The following is a 21,852-nucleotide window of genomic DNA, read 5'->3' as shown; positions in this document are numbered from 1 at the left end:
TTCGGTATTGATGGAACGTACCTCAAAATAATAAGAGCTATTTATGACAAACCCACAGCTAATATCATACTGAATGGGCAAAAACTGGAAAAATTGACCAGCATTTTCTAAACTTTTGCCTCTTATCTTTTTCCCCACTACAGAATATCTTACAGAGTTAAAGTTCTCTAAGATACAGTTTGGGGAATCCAAAAATAGTATGAACAGTAGGAAGGAGAAGGAAGAATTTCTGTGAACTACAGAGATTGGAGAAAGATGTATCTCCTTATTCATGTATTCATTCAGAAAATATCTACTGCACACCTTTTATGTGTTTAGTACCTTCTAGGCAAAGGCCAGAGAAACAGATCAGGTTTCTGTCCAGGAGGTAGCATGGGGGAGGGAGGCCATGGGCTGGAACTTGAGAACAGGAGGGACTTGAACAAACAGGGAGTCAGAAGGTGGCAGCCCTAGGCAAATTCACTAGTTATGGACAGTCGATACTTTTCATTCATATTTCTAGTAGTTTGATTATGTGTGGTTTGCTCTCATACTAATATTTAATTGATTAAATTATCAAATCTTTTAATTAAAAGAACACTAACAAGTAAAAAAAATGCTACTTAAAACTTGCATAAAGAAAGAAATCAAATTTCCCCACCTCTTTTTTTTCCTTACTTAACAAGATAGATGGGTCATTTTTTTCTAAATTAGTATGTACAGGTCTTCATTCCTTTTAGCAGCTGTATAGCATTTTCTTGAATAAATGTAGTATTCATTTATTTATCCAATAAATATTAGGAAGACCCTGTTCTATGTCCTAGAGGTAAAGTAATGAACAAGATAAACAGTGCTCTTGCTCTCATGGAGATTACATACTAGTTGAGGGTGATGTGAGAATTAGGAAGATATAAAAATAAACAAAGGAACAGAAAAGTGAACAGCATTCGTGTCAGAGATAACTGCTTTGTAAAGAATTAAAATTGGCTGATGTGACAAGAAGAAATGGGAAGGACTGTTTTGTATTGTATTTATTCCCAAGTAATCAACAAATAGATTGCTTATAATTTTTGGCTATTAAACAGTGTTCTAGTGAACATCCTTGAACGTACAGCTTTAGAGGCTCACACTATTCTATCTACAGGATAGAGTCCTAAATATGGAATTGTTTCTCAGCTTTCATTGCCACAGAGTTTTTCCATCTTTTTGATACCATTTCTTACCATCCTCCTACTCTGGCCTTTCTTTAGAAAGTATTTGCCTTTGACAGTTTAAGGCCTAGGTTGTCTGGAATCAGACTTTACTCTCAGAAACAGATCATCATTCAACTGGTCAGTGCTAAATGCAAGAGTCACAGGGTCATGGATTCAGAGACCATTAGTTCTGGGAAGGGCCTTCAGGTTCACCCCATGATTTTACAGGTAGATCTCAGAGAGTCGACATGACTTGCCCAATATCACACACTACTTAGAAATGTAGTAAGGCCAGGTGCTGTGGCTCATGCCTGTAATCCCAGCACTTTGGGAGGCCAAGGTGGACAGATTGCTTGAGCTCAGGAGTTTGAGACCAGCCTGGGCAACATGGTGAGACCCCATCTCTGATAGAAAAATTAGTGGGGCATGGTGGCTCATGCCTGTAGTTCCAGCTACTTGGGAGGTTGAGGTGGGAGGATCACTCGAGCCTGGGAGGCATAAGTTGCAGTGAGCCAAGACCTCGCCACTGTACTCCAGCCTGGGTGACAGAGCAAGATACTGTCTGAAAGGAAAAGAGAAAAAAGAAATATAGTCATGTGTCTCTTAACAATGGGAATACGTTCTGAGAAATGTGTTGTTAGGCTGTTTCAGTGTTGTGCAAGTGTCAGACTGTATTTACACAAACCTAGATGGTATGGCCTCCTACATGATGGTATAGTCTATTGCACTCCTAGACTATAAACCTGTACAGCACGTTACTGTATAGACTGCTGTAGGCAATTGTAACACAATGGTATTTGTGTATCTAAACATAGAAAAGTTACAGTAAAAATACAGTATGAAAGATTTGAAAAAAAGGTACACCCGTCTAGAGCACTTGCCATGAATGGAGCTTGCCGGACTGGAAGTTGCTCCGGGTGAGTCAGTGAGTGAGTGGTGAGTGAACGTGAAGGCCTAGGATGTTACTCTTTGCTACTGTAGAGTTTAGAAACACTGTGTACTTAAGCTACACTAAATTTATAAAATACATTTGTCCTTATTCAATAATAAATTAACTTTAGCTTACTATAACTTTTTTACTTTATAGACTTTTAAGGTTTTTTAACTTGACTCTGGTCAGAACAGCAGTTAGCTTAAAACACAAACACATTGTTCAGCTATATACAAATATGTTCTTGACATCCTTAGCCGATAAGCTTTTCCCTATTTTTAAATTGTTTTATTTTTACTTTTTAAACTTTGTTGTTAAAAAGTAAACACACACACACACACACACACACACACACACACACACATGCACGCACATTAGCCTAAGCCTATGCAGGATCAGGATCATCAATATCACTGTCTTCTGCCTCCACATTTTGTCCCACTGGAAGGTCTTCAAGGGCAATCACATGCATGGAGCTGTTATCCCTTATAATAACACCTTTTTCTGCATGCCTTCTGAAGGACCTGCCTGAGGATGTTTTACAGTTAACTTTTTTATAATAAATAGAAAAAGTACACTCTAAAGTTCAAAAAGTATAGTATAGTAAATAAACCAGTAATATCATTATTTGTTGTCATTGTCAAGTATTATGTACTGTACGTGATTGTATAGTCTTATATGACTGTTAGCACAGTAGGTTTGCTTATAGCATCACCACAAACATGTGAGTAATGTGTTGCACTACAACGCTGCAACAGATATGATGTCCCTGGATCATAGGAATTTTCCAGCTCCATTATAATTTTACAGGACTGCCTTAGTACATGTGGTCAGTCCTTGACCAAGACATCATAAAGAGGTGCATGACTGTAGAACTAGAACTCAAACTCATGCCTTCTGCCTCCCGGTCCAGCATTCTTCTCGTTTTTCTGTGCCAAGAGCTTCTTTCCAACCGAGGAGATGACTCCAGAGAAAGTTGAACTTGGGCAAAGCCAGTAATTTTTCTTTTTAACAGCAAAATGCAGATGCTAGTGACTCTTAACCTTGTCTGCACACTAGAATTATCTAGGGAGTTTTTCAAAAGCCCAAAGCCCTGGCCCATTAAATCAGACTATCTAGAGACAGAAGTCAGGCATTAGCATTTTTGAAAGCACCCAGGTAATCCCAGTGTACAACCAACGTGGAGAGCTATTGAGCCAAAGACATTTTCTTTTTCCTTTCCAGGCATTTAATCTTAGTCCAGCTGATCCAGATGGCAAATCAGATCCCTACATTGTGATCAAGCTTGGCAAGACAGAAATCAAAGACCGTGATAAATACATCCCCAAACAACTGAACCCAGTATTTGGAAGGTCAGTGGCCATCTGGGCTGTGTTTTATTGTCCTTTCTGCGCCTGTTTCTGTGGGGATGGTGTGTGCATGTGTGTGTTCCTGGGTGAAATGGTGCCAGGAGGTTAAATGCTGGCTTCTGCTCTTGGTAAAAACCAACCAAACCTATGTCCATGGAGCAGGGTTGAATTCTTCCATGGTCCCCTGAGGAATTTGGTGGTACTTAGTGATCTCCTTACCCATAGCTTTCTTTACTATAATTTTTTTCTTTTACTTTTTCTTTGTGAACTTAAGTAGAGAAATAGATACCCACAGCTCTCTAATTGCCATTTTCTGGATTTTAGATTTAATAGGCATCTTGCAGGGTCACTGGATTCAGCCTTGTGCTTTTGAACAGAGCAGAGATTTCCATTTTATAAACAAGGCAGCCAAGGTCTAGGGAGGTTAAGAAACATATTCAAGCTCAAATGACACAATTGGGGGATAATGGGCCAGAAGTTTAGTCTTTTGTCTCCTACTAAAGGGATTTTTCCATCATATCATTTTGAGGTTCATTTGAGGTGACTCCTGAGGTCAAAAAGTTGAACTCTGTCCTCAAGTTGTGCTTTGTTCTCCTGTAAAGTGTTAAAAGCTACTGCATTTGCATAAGGGGACTAGGCATTTGCCCGCTCACAGCAACCCTGCCATGCTCACTGATCCTATAATAGGATGTGCTATGCATTGCTGTTCCCTGTTTGAGTTTGTACACCCGTCGTTCACTCTGGAATCAAGGTGGCCTGGGTTTCATTCTGCCACATACAAGCTCTACAACCTTGTGCAGACGGCTTGACCTCTCTGTTCCTAGTTTTCCTGACCTGCAAAGCAGCCACAGTGACACCTAAATCTCAGATTCCTTTAGAAGATTAAATGTGTAAAGCATCTAGCACATCACATTGGCTATGCCAGCACACAATTGACACTCAGAACACATTAGCTCCCTTCCTCTCCACCTTGGTAATTGTGGTAGCAGCAGATACATCTTTAGTGTGTTTAATTTCTTTTTTCTTGAGTTTCTTGAGTAAGCAGGAACATAGGATAAAATCTCCATTGGCCCCATTTAAATTCATTTACACATCTGTGATCACTTTGCAGCCTCTGACATTTAATCAGCACTAGCTTCTTACATTTTATTGCTCCTGAGGAAATGAGGGCAATAAATGATCTTGCCTGTCCAGATTAATGAGAATGACAGTGCTAGGGGAACTTACCCTTGCTTCCCTCATCTAGAGATGACCTTTATCGTCACCTGCCACTTATGTAACTAGTGCTTCAGTGTGACAACCGCTTGGCACGCTTTTTATGAGCTACTTTCACCACAGTGCCGTGAACTAGACTTGTTTTACTACCTGCTATATGGTTATGGCAAACAAGAGGATGATGAAGTAAATGTTCCCTCCTACCTCTGATATTGCAGCACCTCATCCAAAAGCTCTCCAGATGTGGATGTTTTGTTGGATATGTATTTAATTTTTACTTAGGAACAGAAGTTGCCAGCACAATCCCACAGTGTTCCAGCAGGGAGAGTAGAGGATTCTTGTGCCTGACCTGGGGTCTGTGGAATCCTTCCTCATAACTTCAGCGTCTCAGTATCAGTGTGAGGGTGTCACAGCCTCCAAACCCTGGTGCCCTGGTATCTTGCATTGCTTTACCTTTCTTCCTAGCCTCTGACATGGATTAGATGTTTATGGATTTATTGGCCATCTCCCATCTCCCCACTAGAATGTAAGAAGTATTTGAGCAAGGACTTAGTCTAGTCTGGTTAACGCCATATCCCCAGCACCTAGGACAGGACCTGGCACACAGCAGGTGCTCAATATGTATTTGTGGAAAGGACAGATAGATGGATGGATGGATGGGTGCATGGGTCAGTGGGTGGCTAGATGGACAAAATGCCAGTCAGTTGTCCGTGGGATTTAATGGGGCCCTATCTCCACATCATCTTGATATGGTGCATGTCTGTAGGCTTTGACAGTTTCTTCCTCATGGCTCTTATGGTTTCCCAGAATGTTTCCAATTGTCTCCACCACCTTGATAATTAACCATAAAGCAAAATGAGATCCTAAGGAATTGAACAATGGGTTAATAAACCAGCTCTACCTCCCCTTACTCATTCACATCTGCAGGACTTTGTCCTTGCTGTGCCCTCACCATGACATGCCTTTCCTTTTCTTGCCCACCTGCAGAACTTCATTTATTCCTCACAGTTACTGGGAATCCACCATGTGTCAGGCACACTGCTAAGTGCTGGGACACAGTGAGGACCAAGCCACAGTCTGTACCTTCAAGGTGCCCACGAATATTGAGAGAACATCAAATAAATGTGTGATTACCATAGGCTGCTGCAAGTCCTGTGAAGACCCTGGGAAGGCATAAGACCATCTTGGAAGTGTTGAGGGGGTGGGAAGGGATGGGTGTTCTTTGCCCTGCAAAATTCAGAGTGTAAGGAGGATGTGATGTGGCAGGAACTGTGGGTATCAATCAAGGTTCCACCACAGGAAGGGACCTAGCAGAGGAGAGAGAGAGAGAGAGAGAGAGAGAGAGAGAGAGAGAGAGAGAATGAGAATATTCCCCAGGGCTTCCTTAACCAAGTACCATAAACTGGGTGGCTGAAACAACAGAAATTCATTCTCACAGTTTGGGATACTGAAAGTGTGATGTTCTGGGCTGCTTCCTCCTGTGGGCTGCAAGGGAACCTCTATTCCCTGCCTCCCTCCCAGCTTCTGGTGATCTGTTGGCAATTCCTGGTGCTCCCTGGCTGGTAGATGCATTGCTCCAATATCAGCCTTCATCTCCACGTGGCCTGCTCCCTGCATCTCTCCATATCATCTCCCTCTGTGCACATCTGTCTCTGTGCCAAGTTTTCCTCTTCACAAGGACACCAGTCATATTGCATTAGAATCCATCCTAATGACCTCATTATAGCTTGATTACCTCTATTAAGACCTCACTTCCAAATAAGGTCTGATTTTGAGGTGCTAGATCTGGAGCTTCAACTTGTCTTTTGGTGGAGACACAATTTGACCCGTAGCAATATATACTGCTTTTCCTCTTTATTATGAGATTATTGTTTTTGTTCTTAAGGGTTTTCAACTGGTTAGAAAAGACCTACTTAGATTATCAAGGAGAATCTTCTTCAATTAAAGTCAACTAATTGTGGATGTTAATTACATCTACAAAATGCCACCATAGCAACACCTGGATTAGTGTTTGATTGAATAACTGGAGACTATAGTCGAGTCAAGTAGACACATGAAACTCACCATCACCCTGTGAGTAGATTGCAAATGTTTTTTTCTTTCCAATCAGGTTGTCATTTTGGTGACAGACTATGTGCCAGCTACTGGAGAGGTATAAAGGGTACATGACCCTGTTTCCATGGAACCTATGCCCTTATGGAGGAGGCAGGGAATAAAAAAAAAATCAGGCAGATATAAAATTGCCTGTATGATCAGGGAGCTTGACCTGGTTGGGAAAATGGCTAGGATTAGAAGTTCTGCAGATCTGGAGCACGGAGAACTTCCATTTGCACTCAAGGCTCAGTCAAAGAGTCATCTCTGTGAAACCTTCCGTAGTCACCCCTCCCTAGACAGGTGTACTAGTGACACCCTGCCTATAACTCTCTTGGAGCTCTGCCACCTGATTTAGCCATATTCTTATTTGCCTTCCCCACTGGAAAGAAATTGTTTTACTTATCTCTTAAAAACTGCAGTGCCTGGCATGTGGTAGACACACAATAAATACTGAATGAACAAATGAATACTTTAAAGAATGAATGAATGACCAAATGAACAATGGAACATCGTTCCTCTGAAGCTCAGAGGCTCTTCGTTCTTTCACCAAGTCTCAGTTTTGGCCCATTTCATGATGCATTCTATTTTCCCAAACTACCCTTGCATCTAGGGATAGTACCTCATTGACAAGTTGGTATAAGGCTAATTTTTCCCTGGGTGACTGGAAGTTCAACCATAGTGGGCTGTTTTTGGTAACTTTTTTTTTTTTTTTTTTTTTTTGAGATGGAGTTTTGCTCTTGTCGCCCAGGCTGGAGTGCAGTAGCACGATCTCGACTCACTGCAACCTCTGCCTGCCAGGCTCAAGCTATTCTCCTGCCTCAGCCTCCCAAATAGCTGGGACTACAGGCGCCCACCACCATGCTGGGCTAATTTTTGTATTTTTAGTAGAGACAGGGTTTCACCATGTTGGCCAGGCTTGTCTTGAACTCCTGGCCTCGAGTGATCCACCTGCCTCGGCCTCCCAAAGTGCTGGGATTATAGGTGTGAGCCACCGTGCCCGACCCTGTTTTTGGTAACTTTTATTGACAGCTTTGTTTGAAATTTAGGTGAGATTAATATGTGGGCCCACAGCTTGGGGAGATGGGCCAGGGTGATTAAGTCTTCTACCATGGTTGCCAGCAGGAGTTAAACCCTTAATAAGTCCTTCCAGTGACAGTAATGGTGATGGCTCAGGGGCACATGGCTGGAGGCTTCCTTGTGATGCACCTGCAGAGTATCAATTACAGTTTAGAATGTAAATCTTGGAGCTCAGGCAGGCAATACTGTGCCTTCAGATGGAATACAGATTTCTTTCCCACACAACCATATCCCTGGCCTGCTAGAGCCGCTTCTGTCAGTTACAATCACTGGAGCTGTCCAGCGTCTCTGCTTTTTTCTCTCTGAGGAGGGTTAATTGGCTTGGGCATGCTGCAGTTGCTGTGCCTGCTTCACTGGGGAGTGAGTGTCAGGGCTAAGTGGATCTGACCATGAGGGCAGCAGCCCAGACAGCCCTGTGGACATGCAGGGAAATAATGGGCTTGCATTCTCCTTGCTCCCCCTCCTTTCTGTCCACTGCTTCCAGCCCAGCCCATCCTGTACCAGAGCAGACAGTCTAGACAGCTGGAGAATACTGTTGTGTCCTTGATTTTGTTTTCAGGAAGGCATTTCCCTATAATGTAGAGTTTTGCTTAACATTTAATTTTCAAGTACCAGTCCCAATGCAGGAACTCAGTAGCATGGATAACTTATCATCACAGGAAATCCAACAGCATTAATGCTCCTTGAGACAACTTGCATTGGTGTGGTTTCATGGAAGGAGCATTGAGCTAGGAATTAGGACCCTGGCACTTAGATTGGCCTGATTGATGATCTTGGGCAAGTCGCGAGTGTTCTCTAGATTTCAATGTCCTTATCTGTAAAATGAAGGGATTGGATATGGTGATTTCTGAGATCTCGTATGGGTCACAGAAACATTTATTTTGTGTGTACTCTCTGCAGGTCAAGTGCAGGCTCCAGCAATGCAGAAACCAAAAAAAGAAAGGCAGGTCCCTGTTCTCAAGGGGCTCATAGTCTTGTAGAGACAGCACTTTGGTCTTGCAATTCTGTTTTTATAATTTTTCATCCTTGGTAAGGTTTTCATTTAAAATAAACGTAGCTAATATTTGTTGATGAAGCAATAATGGAGGGGAAGGGGAATGGCAACATATTGGGCACCAGTTGAATGCCTGAAAGTAAAATACGTGTTTTATAGAAATAATACTGCCTTTAAACCCTATGCTAAATTTATAAAGAAGACATATATACTCATTTATAATATGGAGGTTAAGATGAATTAAATAACTTTCCCAAAGTTTTACAATCAGGAAGTTGCAGATTCAAAACCAAAATTAAAAATCAGTCCTGTTTGAAATCAAAATCCAAAGTTTTTCCTCTCCATCACCCTAGTTGAAGACTACAAGATGTGGCCCATGAAAACGGGAGATTATTGGCTATTTGAAATTGATAACAGAATTGAAGATTGTTTGTACTGCAATGAAAAATTAAACTAAACAAATATCTGCTAAGTATTAACTGAGTTGCTGAGTGTTTCATGACTTCACATGAATAGCGGGCTAGCTAAAAGTGAAGCTGGGAATGGTTCCCTGTGTCACCAAATGTTACTGACTCTTGAAGTCTCTGCTTGGACCACAGGTCATTTGAGATCCAAGCCACATTCCCAAAGGAGTCCCTGCTCTCCATCCTGATCTATGACCATGACATGATTGGCACAGATGACCTTATTGGTGAGACCAAGATCGACCTGGAGAACCGCTTCTACAGCAAACACCGAGCCATCTGTGGCTTGCAGAGCCAGTATGAGATGTAAGTTCTTTCTACCCGGGAGACACTTGGTATTCTGAAGCTGTTGTAGCTTTCAGGGCTCCAGACTCTGCATCCCAGTTGTCCATCTCTAGGAAGGCCAGACCAGGCTCACCTTTAATGTCTCAAATGGGCTCCACATCAGCAGAGCTGGCTGCTGTTGGGGAGACTCTGTTCAGTGCCTTTGAGAGTCATGGTGACTGGGGAGGCAGCTCTGATTGAGAACCAAGGGCAGGTTCAAGAGTCAAGAGCTAGATGTATGTGTTCACTGAGTCAGATGTGCCTTGAAATGAAATAAGGTTCCCTTGGTGGAGAATAATGCTAGAAGAAGAAGAATTAATATAATACAAATGCCAGTGTCCAAGCTAATTATAACGCTCATGTACTTTTGATAAAACACTTTACATGGAGTATCTCATTGAATTTTCTAAACCACCCTTTGAGGTGTTATCCACATTTTACAAATGAAGGAAGAACTGACCCAACTTTCACTCTTTTTTCAAATGTATTTTTAATTTTTGTGGGTACATAGATGTGTGTGTGTGTGTGTGTGTGTGTGTGTGTGTGCATGGTATATGACATATTTGATACAGGAATACAATGCATAATAATCACATCAGGGCAAATGGGATATCCATCACCTCAAATGTTTATCCTTTATATTATAAACATCCAATTATACTCTTAGTTATTTTAAAATAGACAATAAATTATTGACTATAGTTGCCCTGTTGTGCTATCAGATACTATATCTTATTCTATCTAAATATATTTTTGTACTCATTAACCATTATCCACTCTCTATCTCCATGAGTTCAAGGGTTTAAGTGAGAACATGCAAAGTTTGTCTTTCTGTGCCTGGTTTATTTTACTTAACCTAATGTCTTTAATTCATTTTGATTTTATTTTTGCATATGGTGAGACATAGGGGTCTACTTTCATTCTTCTGCATATGGATATCCAGTTTTCCCAGTATCATTTATTGAAAAGACTGTCCTTTCTCTATCTTTTTGGCATCTTTGTTGAAAATGAGTTCACTGTAGATGAACAGGTTTATTTCTGGGTTCTCTATTCTGTTGCATTGATTTATGTGTCTGTTGTTATGCCAGTACCATGCTCTTCTGGTTACTATAGCTCTGTAGCATAATTTGAAGGTAAAGTGATTCCTCCAGTTTTGTTCTTTTTTGCTTACAATAGCTTTGGCTATTCTGTGTCTTTTGTGGTCCCATGTAAATTTTAGTATTGTTTTTTCTATTTCTATGAAGAATGTCATTGGTACTTTGATAGAGATTTCACTGAATCTGCAGATTGCTTTGGGTAGTATGGACATTTTAACAATACTGATTCTTCCAATCCATGAACATGGAATATGTCTCTGGTTTTTTGTATCCGCTTCAATTTCTTGCACCAATGTTTTATAGTTTTCATTGTAGAGATCTTTTCTCTCTTAAAGTTTATTCCTAGGTATTTTATTTGTAGCTATTGTAAATGGGATTACTTTCTTGATTTTTGTTTTCACATTGTTCACTGTTGGCATATAAAAATGCTACTTATTTTTGTACCTTGATTTTGTATCCTGCAACTTTACTGAATTTATCAGTTCTAATGGTTTTCTTGTGGGATCTTTAGTTTTTTATTTCAAATATAAGATTATATTATCTACCCACAAGCATAACTTCCTCCTTTTCAATTTGGATGCCCTTTATTTCTTTGTCTTATCTGATTGCTCTAGCTAGGACTTCCAGTTCTGTGTTGGATACCAGTGGTGACAGTGGGCATCCTTGTTTTGTTTCAGATTGTAGGGGAAAGGCTTTCAGTTTTCCCCATTCAGTGTAATCCTAGCTGTTGGTCTGTTGTGATGGTTTTTTATTGTGTTGAGCTATGTCCCTTCTATACTCAGTTTTTTGAGAGTTTCGTAAATTATGAAGGAATGTTGAATTTCATCAAATGCTTTTTAAGTGTCAATTGAAATGATCATATGGTTTGTGTCCTTCATTCTGTTGATAATGATGTATCACACTGATTGATTGTGTATGTCAAATGATCATTACATCCCTGGAATAAATTCCACTTGATCATGATGAATGATCATTTTAAAATGATGTTGAATTTGGTTTGCTAGTATGTTGTTGAAAATTTTTCTTGAACATTTTTGCGTCAGTGTTCATCAGAGATATTGGCCTATAGTTTTCGTTTTGTGATGTGTCTTTGACTGGTTTTGGTTTCAGGGTAATACTGGCCTTGTAAAATGACTTTGGAAGTATTTCCTTTTTCTCTGTTTTTCAGATTGGTATTAGTTCTTCTTTAAATGTTTGGTAGAAATCAACAGTGAAGCCTCGGATCCTGGGCTTTTCTTTGCTAGGAGACTTTTTATTACAGCTTCAATTGCATTACTTGTTTTTGGTCTATTCAGGTTTTGAATTTCTTCATGGCTCAATCTTGGTAGGTTGTATGTTGCTAGGAATTCATTCATTTCTTCTAGGTTTTCCAATTTATTTGCTAATATATTTCTAAATTTTCCAATTTATTTCTAACATATCATTAGTAGCCTCTAATAATCATTTGAATTTCTGCAGTATTGGTTGTAATGTCTCCTTTTTCATCTGTAATTTTATTTATTTAGGAGTTCTCCCATTTTTCTTAGCCTGGCTAAAGAGTTGCCAATTTTGTTTATCTTTTTGAAAAACCAACTTTTCATTTTGTTAATCTTTTCATCATTTTTATCATTTCAATTTCATTTATTTCTGCTCTGGTCTTTATTATCTCTTTTTCTACTAATTTTGGGTTTGGTTTGCTCTTGATTTTCTAATTCATTAAGATATATTGTTACATTACTTATTTGAAGTTTTTCTACTTTTTTGATGTGGGTGCTTATTGCTATAAACTTTCTGCTTAGTACTGCTTTCATTGTGTCCTGTAAGTGTTGGTATGTTATGTTTCCATTTTCATTTGTTTCAAGAAATTTTTAAATTTCTTTCTTAATTTCTTCATTGTGCCACTGGCCATTTAGGAGCATATTGTTTAATTTCCATGTGTTTGTATAGTTTTCAAAATTCTCTTATTATTGATTTTGAGTTTTATTCCATTGTGGTCAGAGAAGATACTTGATATACTTTCAAATAAAAAAAAAATTTAAGACTTGTTTTGTGGCCTAAAGTGTGGTCTATCCTTGAGAATGTTCCATGTGCTGAGGAGAAGAATGGGTATTCTGCAGCTGTTGGATGAAATGTTCTACAAACATCTATCAGGTCCATTTGGTCTACAGGGCTGATTATGTCCGATGTTTCTTATTTGGTGTCCTCTCTGGATGACCTGCCCAGTGCTGAAAGTTGGGTGTTGAAATCTCCAGCTATTATTGTACTGGGGTGTATCTCTCTCTTTAGCTCTTTGCTTTATATATCTGGGTGGTCCATGGTTGGGTGTATGTGTATGCAACTGTTATATCCTGTTGCTGAATTGACCCCTTTATCATTACATAATGACCTTCTTTGCCTCTTTTTATAGTTCTTGTCTTGGAATCTATGTTGTCTTATAATAAGTATACCTACTCCTGTTTTTTTGTATCCCATTTGCATATCTTTTTTTAATCCTTTATTTTTAGTCTATGTGTATCTTTATTGGTAAAGTATGTTTCTTGTAGGCAACAGATTATTGGGTCTTGTGTCTTTTATCCATTGAGCCACTCTGTGTCTTTTGATTGGAGAGGTTAGTCCATTTATAGTCAATGTTATCAATGTTAAGTAAGGACTTCTTTGATGTAAAAAATTTTTTGATGTTTTTTGCTGTCTACTCTCCCTTCTTGTCTTCCTTTTAGTGAAGGTGATTTTCTCTAGTGGTATGTTTTAATTTCTTGCTTTTTTATTTTTTGTGTATCTGTTGTTTTTTTTTATTTGAAGTTATCATGAGGCTTGAAAATAATATAACCCATGATTTTAGACTGGCAACAGTAACTGCATAAACAAACAAAATAACAAGCAAAAATAAAACTGATGAAAACTCTATATTTTAACTTTATCTCCCTGATTTTTAACTTTTTGTTGTTTCTACTTATATCTTATTATACTATGTCTTCAAAAGTTGTTGTAGTTATTTTTGGTTGGTTCATATGTTCATCTTTCCACTTAAGATATGAATAACTAATACACCACAGTTAGTGTTATAACATTCTGTGTTTTTCTGTGTACTTACTATTACCAGTGAGCTTCCCACCTTCATATAATTTCTTATTGCTCATTGACATCCTTTTCTCTCTGATTGAAAAACTTCTTGTAGCATTTCTTATAGGACAGGTCTGGTGTTGATGAAATCCCTCAGAGTTTGCCTGGGAAACTCTTTATTTCGCCTTCATATTTAAAGAATACTTGTCCTAGATGTACTATTCTAAGCTAAAAGTTTACTTTCCTTCAGTACTTTAAATGTGTCATGCTATTCTCTCCTGACCTATAAGGTTTCCATTATGAAGTCGGCTGCCAGACATATTGGAACTCCTTTGTATGTTATTTGTTTCTTTTCTCTTGCTGCTTTTGGGATCCTTAATTTATCCTTGACCTTTGGGAGTTTGATTATTAAATGTCTTGAGGCAGTCTTATTTGGATTAAATCTGCTTGGTGTTCTATAACCTTCTTGTACTTGAATATTGATATCTTTCTCTTGGTTTGAGAAGTTTTGTTATTATCCCTTTGAATAAACTTTCTACTCTGATCTCATTCTCTCTCTCTCTCTCTCCCCACCCCCCTCCTCTTTAAGGCCAGTAACTCTTAGATTTGCCTCTTAGAGGCTATTTTCTAGATCTTGTAGGCATGCTTCATTCTTTTCGATGGTTTCTTCTGACTGTGTATTTTCAAATAGTCTAACTTCAAGCTCACTAATTCTTCTGCTTGATTAATTCTGCTGTTAAGAGACTCTGGTGCATTCTTCAGTATGTCTGTTTCATTTTTCAGTTCTAGATTTTGTTTGATTCCTTTTAATCACTTTAATCTCTTTGTTAAATTTATTCAGTAGGATTCTGAATTCCTTCTTTGTGTTATCTTGAATTTTGTTGAGCTTCCTTAATGCAACTATTTTGAATTCTCTGTCTGAAAGGAAACATATCTCTGTCTCTCCTGGATTGGTCACTGGTGCCTTATTGAGTTATTTTGGTGAGATCATGTTTTCCTGGATGGCCCTGATGCTTGTGGATGTTCGTCAGTGTCTGGGCGTTGAAGAGTTAGGTATTAATTGCAGTCTTTGCAGTCTAGGCTTGTTTGTACCCATCCTTTCTGGGAAGGCTTTCCAAATATTTGGAGGGACTTGGGTATTATAATCTAAATATTTGGTTACTGCAGCCATATCTGCATTAGGGGATACTCTAAGCACAGTAATACTGTGGCTCCTGCAGACTTATAGAGATATTGCCTGGGTGGTCTTGGGTAAGGTCCAGGAAAATTCCCTGGATTACAGGCAGAGACTCTTGTTCTCCTCTCTTTTCCCCAAACGAATGGGGTTTATCTTTCTGCACTCAGCTGCCTGGAGCTGGGGGAGGGGTGACACACACACCCAAGTGGCCGCCAACACAGCACTGAGTCTTGCCCAAGGCGTGCAGTGGACCGCTGCCTGGCTACCACCTATGTTCACTCAAAGCCCAGGGGCTCTTCAATCAATGGGTGGCACATCCAGCCAGGCTTCTGTCCTTCCCCTCATGCCCCCAGCCCCAGATGGGTCTGGAGATGCCATCCGAGAGCCAAGGGCTGGAGTTGGAAACCTTAGGAATCTACCTGGTGCTCTATTCTACTGTGGCTGAACTGGCACCCAAACCACAAGATAAAGCCCTCCCCTTTCCTCAAGCAGAGGGGTCTCTCCCCATGGCCACCACTGCCCCAGGCCCATGGTGAGTACTGCCTGACTACTGCCAATGTTCACTTGTGGCGAATGTTGCCTGGCCTATGTCTCTCCCTTCAGGGGAGTGGGCTGCCCTCTGGCTTAGGGCAGGTCCAAAAATGCCATCTGGGGCCAAGGCCTAGAATCAGGGTCCCCAGGAGCCCACTTGGTTCTCTACCCCATGATGGTTGGGCTGGTGCCCAAGCTGCAAGACAAAGTCCCCTTTGCTCTTCCCTGTCCTTTCCTCAAGCAGAAGGAATCTCTCCCCATCGCTACCATGGCTGAAAATGTGCTGGGTCACACCTGAAGCCAGCACTGCTCTGAGTTTCACCCAAGGCCAATGGCAAGTATTACCTGGCTCTCACTGCTGATTATTCAAAGCCCAATGGCTCTTTAGTCAGCAGGAAATAAATCCTGCTAGGTCTGGGTTCTTCCCCTCAAGGCATCAGGTTCCCTTCTGGCCCAGATTATGTCTAGAAATGTCTGGGAGCTGGGGCTTGGAATGGAGGCCCCAAGACTCTGTGTTGTGCTGTATTTACTGCAACTGAGCTGGTGTTCAAGGTGCAAGACAAAATCCTCTTTAATCTCCCTCTCCTCAAGCAGAAGGAAGTAGTCTCTCCCGGGCCTGTGAGCTGTGCTGCCTGGGATTAGGGGAGAGGTGGTGCGAGCATTCCCATGGCTGCCCCAGCTGGTATCTCACTACGTCATGTGCACCCCAAGTCCACTTGCTCCGAGCTCAGCATAGCAGTAGGATTTGCACAGGAATTTCAGTCCCTGTGGCCAGGACTGTCTTTCATGTTTATTTAGGACCCCAGAGTACTTTAGCCCGCGGTGGCGGAGCTTGCTGAAACTCAGCTCAGGTTCCAACAGCTGGGATGGACAATTTGCCTGTAGCTAGGGCTGGTCTAAATGCTCCTTCCATGGGCACCAGCTGAGTTCTGAGTTCTGTCTGGTGTGTGTTTCTGCTGTGACAGGGTAGCACTGAGTTCCGATCCAAAGTCCGAAAATTATTGTGCTCTTCCTTCCCTAAGTGGACAGATCCTCTCTCCATGCCACAGGGCCACTGCCAGGGAATGGGGGAGGAGCGGCATAGGAAATTTGAGACTGTCTTTCTTATCCTCTTTAGTGCCTCTTTGCTTAATATCATGTTAAAACCAGGTACTGTGATTGCTCGCCTGATCTTGTGTGTATAGTTTCAATTTGGTGTTCCTCTGTCTCCCTCCCCCAAACTCTCACTTTTTACAAATATTTTGAATGCTGCTTAATTTTAAAATATAGACTACCAGCTTTTTTTTTTTTTTAAAGCATGTTGTACAGATAGCTTAAAAAAAATTAAGAGTATGGTGTAATTTAAAAAATATTTTTATTAAATATAAGACACACTCATTGATATTAGAAAACACAAAGTACAAAATAATTCTCAAATTATTCCACTCATGTAAAACTTCTTGTGTAGTATTTCATTTTCAATATGTTCCATGCTATTTTCTCCCTAACTGGACTCTACTATCCATGCGGTTTTATAACCTGCTTGTTGTACTTACCCTTATATCCCAAGCATTTTATATCATTAGATATTCTTTATAGTCATTATTTCAATATATCTATAGTATTCAATCATAGGAATTACAAGATGGTAAAACCAATTTGCCTTCCTGAATTTTAGGGCATTTGTATTTTTCTTTATTCTGTTACAAATATTGTTGCTATGAATGTTCTCATACAAAAGCCACTGCATACCTCTCTGATAATTCACTTAATATTTATGCAGCAAGGTGGACTGCTCCATTAACAGGAATGCACATTTTGGGACTTTTAATACATATGCCCCAATGGCCCTCCAGAGGGTTGTGCCAATTTACACTGTAACAGACTCTGAGCGCCTATATCCTTCATGGCATGATTTCATACAGTCTCTCTTTCTGATCTGTTCTGCCTTGAGCCTAGAGAGCCTGTTTAGTTTTCAGTCCCTAGTGGAACCATATGCCTCTTGGGGGATTTACATAGCTTTCCAAGTGCCTGAGAGAATTCCATTCAGACAGCGATTAGCTGTTCTCACTCTGAAATTGGGGAAGGAAACCACAGGAAAATAGTACATCTTTTGTTCAGAAGAATTTCCTGGCTGACCTGTTAGGGAGCAGTATAGTTGTTTGGGGACTTGCAACCTTTATTCACTGAAAAGTTTTTAAAACAAGACAAGCATGCCTATTTCTGGGAAGGCCTGTGTGTGGCTCTGGAACTGGCTTGGATGACCTTTTCAGGATTCTCTGGCATAATGTGAGGAAACTACTTGTTAGCTCCATTTTATAAGCCATGTTGATTTGTTTAAATGCTTAAACAACTTAAATTCTGATGAACCCGGTGTCCCAATGAGCAGAGACATCAAGCTTATCTTGGTCCTGGTTTGTAGGGAGTGCTGCATTGCAAATTAGTAATTTTAACCAAACAGCTAGTTTTTAAGGAAAGAATAGGTTGAGGAGATTTAAAAACTTATCTCTGATTAGAGAAACAACACATCAAGACCTTATCTGTGACATGGATATATACTATGATTTTGGCAAGGTGGTAGGGGAGGGAGAAGGGAGGGAAGAAGCAGAGGCCTTGAAAGGATGAGTTTGGCTTTTCTCTTGGAATAACAGCAGCCGAGTGGCTGTTCTGCTAGGGACTTAATAAAACTAAACAAATATAACCTGCAAAGAAATACATAGAGACAGAAAGTATGACTAAAGACATACCTGCTACTGTTGCTCTTCTTTTGAAAATCCTGATTCTAGTGATATTTTTGGCTATGGGACATCTAATTATAAAAGTAAGGTGGCTGGGCATGGTGGCTCATGTCTGGAATCCCAGCACTATGAGAGGTTGAGGCAGGCAGATCACTTGAGGTCAGGAGTTCAAGACCAGCCTGGCCAACATGGTGAAACTTGAAGTCTGCTAGGGACTTAATAAAACGAAACAAATATAACCTGCAAAGAAATGCATAGAGACAGAAAGAAGACCGGTGATTGCCAGAGCCTCTGGGGGGTGGGAAAGAGGAGTAACTGCTTTCTGGGTACAGGGTTTTCTTTTGGGATGATGAAACGTTTTGGAACTAGATAGGGGTGATGGTTGTACCTCACTGGGAATATCCTAAATGCTACTAAATTGGTCAACTTTTAAATGGTTAATTTTGTTGTGTGAATTTCACTTCAATTTTTAAAAAATGAGAAGTACATTGCTTAAAAAAAACAACAAAAAAACCCCCACAAAAACAAAACAACAAAAAAGCTACCTTCAAAGGATTTTTCTGTTAAGCTACTCAGAAGTCTCGCCTTTCAGGCAAGCTGTGTTTGGCCAGAAAAGAGAGAAAACAAAACCCCTAGCCCCGGGTACATAGAATAGCAAGTTAAATCTGAAGGAAACTGCACAAATCATACTGGGTGGTTCTTCTGGTGGGGACCTCAAAGTGTATCCTCCCTCCACTTTTCAGAGAAGGATACAATGCCTGGAGAGACACGTCCAAACCCACTGAAATCCTCACCAAGCTCTGCAAAGACAACAAGCTGGATGGACCCTACTTCCACCCTGGGAAAATACAGATAGGAAACCAAGTCTTTTCCGGAAAAACTGTCTTCACTGAAGAGGACACTGGTAACTCCCTGCAAAATACCTGCTGCTGTTGCTCTTCTTTTGAAAATCCTGATTCTAGTGATATTTTTGGCTATGGTGGCCAGGCACAGTGGCTCACATCTGTAATCCCAGCACTATGAGAGGCTGAGGCAGGCAGATCACTTGAGGTCAGGAGTTCAAGGCCAGCCTGGCCAACATGGTGAAACCCTGTCTCTACTAAAAATACAAAAATTAGCCATGCGTGGTGGTGGGTGCCTGTAATCCCAGCTACTGGGGAGGCTGAGGTACGAGAATCACTTGACTCCAGGAGGTGGAGGTTGCAGTGACCAGAGATTGTGCCACTGCACTCCAGCCTGGACAATAGAGCAAGACTCAGTCTCAAAAAAAAAAAAAAAAAAAAAAGAAGCATGCTTATAGGTAGAAAGAGTGGAAAGTAAGGAGAAGAATGAATATCACTCATAATCCCCAAGTTCAGATTCAACCACGCTATTCACTGGCATATTTTCTTGCACTTGTGTGTGACTTGAGAATATATCACATTTTTACAGAATTATAGAGTTTTGTGTCCAGCTTTGAAAATTTCCAATAATGATTCTCCTTTGTTCTTTGAAATGATTAGTGATGATATGCCTTTTTATGGCTATGCCATTTACTTACATTGTATTCTTTTTTTTTTGTAGTGACAATGCTACAATGAACTTCCTTATACATATATTTGTGTGTTTCTGATATTTCTATAGTATAGGTCACAGAAGTAAAATTGTTGTGTCAGAAGGTGGGCAATAGTCTTGAAGTGAATATTATATAGCATAAATAATTGAACACAACCCAAATTACCCCCATAAATGTTATACCAGTAACTATCCTATTTTAACACCAAGTAGTAGATTTTCCACGTGAACATCCTGGGACATAACACTCCCAGAGAGGCTTCCATATGTTTAGAGTGAGGGAAAAAAATCACACTCACTTTAATGATACAGAAGAATTCTCGTACTGTCACACTGTGTTAGTCTGTTCTTGTATTGCTGTGAGGAAATGCCTGAGACTGTGTAATTTATAAAGAAAAGGGGTTTCATTGGCTCACGGTTCTGCAGGCTCTATGGGAAGCATAGTAGCATCTGCTTGGCTTCTGGGGAGGCCTCAGGAAACTTGCAGTCATGGTGGAAGGCAAACGGGGAGCCCGCATGGCACTCACATGGCCAGAGCAGGACAAAGAAAGTGGGGAAGTGCTACACATGTTTTTTTTCTTTTTTTTTCTTTTTTGAGATGGAGTTTCATTCTGTTGCCCAGGCTGGAGTGTGGTGGCATGATCTCGGCTCACTGCAACCTCCACCTCCCGGGTTCAAGTGATTCTCCTGCCTCAGCCTCTTGGGTAACTTGGATTACAGGTGTGTACTACCACACGTGACTAATTTTTGTATTTTTAGTAGAGTTGGGGTTTCACCATATTGGCCAGGCTGGTCTTGAACTCCTGACCTCAGGTGATCTGCCCGCCTCGGCCTCCCAAAATGCTGGGATTACAGGTGTGAGCCACCATGCCTGGCAGTGCTACACATTTTTAAACAATCAGATCTTGTGAGAACTCTATCACGAGAACAGCACTAGGGGGATTGTGCTAAATCATCCATGAGAAACTGCCCCCATGATCCAGTCACCTTCCCACCAGCCCCTACCTTCAACACTGGGGATCACAGGACAGAGACCCAAACCATATCACTCGCTCATGCATTTGATGCTGTAAAGTGTCCTACATATGGTTCAGTCCTTTTGATACAATGAGCCCAGTTAAGGGCATGAGATCACTGCATCAAAAGTATTGAACCATACGTAGGATACTTTGACACTATGTTGACCCCTACCACTTTGATACCAAGATTTCCTTTTACCTTGTTATTTCAAGTCCAGAAACTCATTGAAGGTTCTTACATACAGATTATTGATATTAATGATATATTGAGAAAAACATTTATTCACAATATACTCTATTAAGTCAATTTAGTTCTTTGGTCAGTATTCTACATGATTAAACAATTACCACTTTTTTGCCCACTAGAAGTCTGAAATTATGTTCATAAGATTAGTTCCTGGCTTCTTAAACTTTAACAAAGATTTATTCATTGATTTCTTGTGTGTCTCTATCAACTTTTACTGATTGTAATTATTGCCATTGGGAGATTTTTTGTGGCCCCTTTATTTTTATTATTAATTTCTGTGGGTACATAATAGGTATTTATATTTATGCGATAAATAAAACATTTACACAAGCATGCAATATATAATAATCACAATCACATCATGTAAAATGGGGCATTGTGGCCCCCTTTTTTTTAAAGACAAGTTCAGTTTTCCTATAGCAGATTAGGCCATTCTAAACTTTGTTAATATTTTATTCAACAATTTTTGTCTTGTTTTGTGAGTATCATTTCCACCTGTGGTTTTTATTATGAATAACCAACCTTCTTTGGTAGAATGGCGGATGAGAGGACATTTCCTGCGGGTGGGTGTAGGTAGGAGAGAAATCTAAAGCAACCATGAGAAGACAAAAGACGTCCCTATGGATGGACGTTGTGCCCATTGAACCACCTCACTTTTAGTGCCACCCTGATTTTCCAGGCCCTCTCACAGCATGTTAGCAAACAGTTGTGGAGCAAACTCCAAAAATGTACCCTCTCCAGTACCTTGAAGCCATGTTTGTGATCTGTAGATCTTTAGGGGGTGGGTGGAGCCCCTACTCCAGGACCAAGACTGTTCTCTGGGTCTTCTTGTGAACTAGTCTAATTTCCCT

The 21,852-nt window shown here is 40.4% G+C and overlaps 1 protein-coding gene across 1 annotated transcript in view; it reads left to right on the top strand.

Moving 5' to 3' along the window:
- Positions 1-21,852, top strand: part of FER1L6 (fer-1-like family member 6) — a 212,734-nt gene that overhangs the window by 165,067 nt on the left and 25,815 nt on the right. The window contains exons 33-35 of the mRNA XM_011949292.1: positions 3,328-3,455; positions 9,432-9,602; positions 18,925-19,168. Coding sequence (XP_011804682.1) covers positions 3,328-3,455; positions 9,432-9,602; positions 18,925-19,168 — 543 coding nt within the window. The remainder of the gene's footprint in view (positions 1-3,327; positions 3,456-9,431; positions 9,603-18,924; positions 19,169-21,852) is intronic.

This window comes from Colobus angolensis, unplaced genomic scaffold (genome assembly GCF_000951035.1).
Source record: "Colobus angolensis palliatus isolate OR3802 unplaced genomic scaffold, Cang.pa_1.0 Scaffold295, whole genome shotgun sequence".
Lineage (NCBI taxonomy): Eukaryota > Metazoa > Chordata > Mammalia > Primates > Cercopithecidae > Colobus > Colobus angolensis.
The sequence above is the reverse complement of the archived record's forward strand: the minus strand, read 5'-3'. Positions and strand labels throughout refer to the sequence as shown.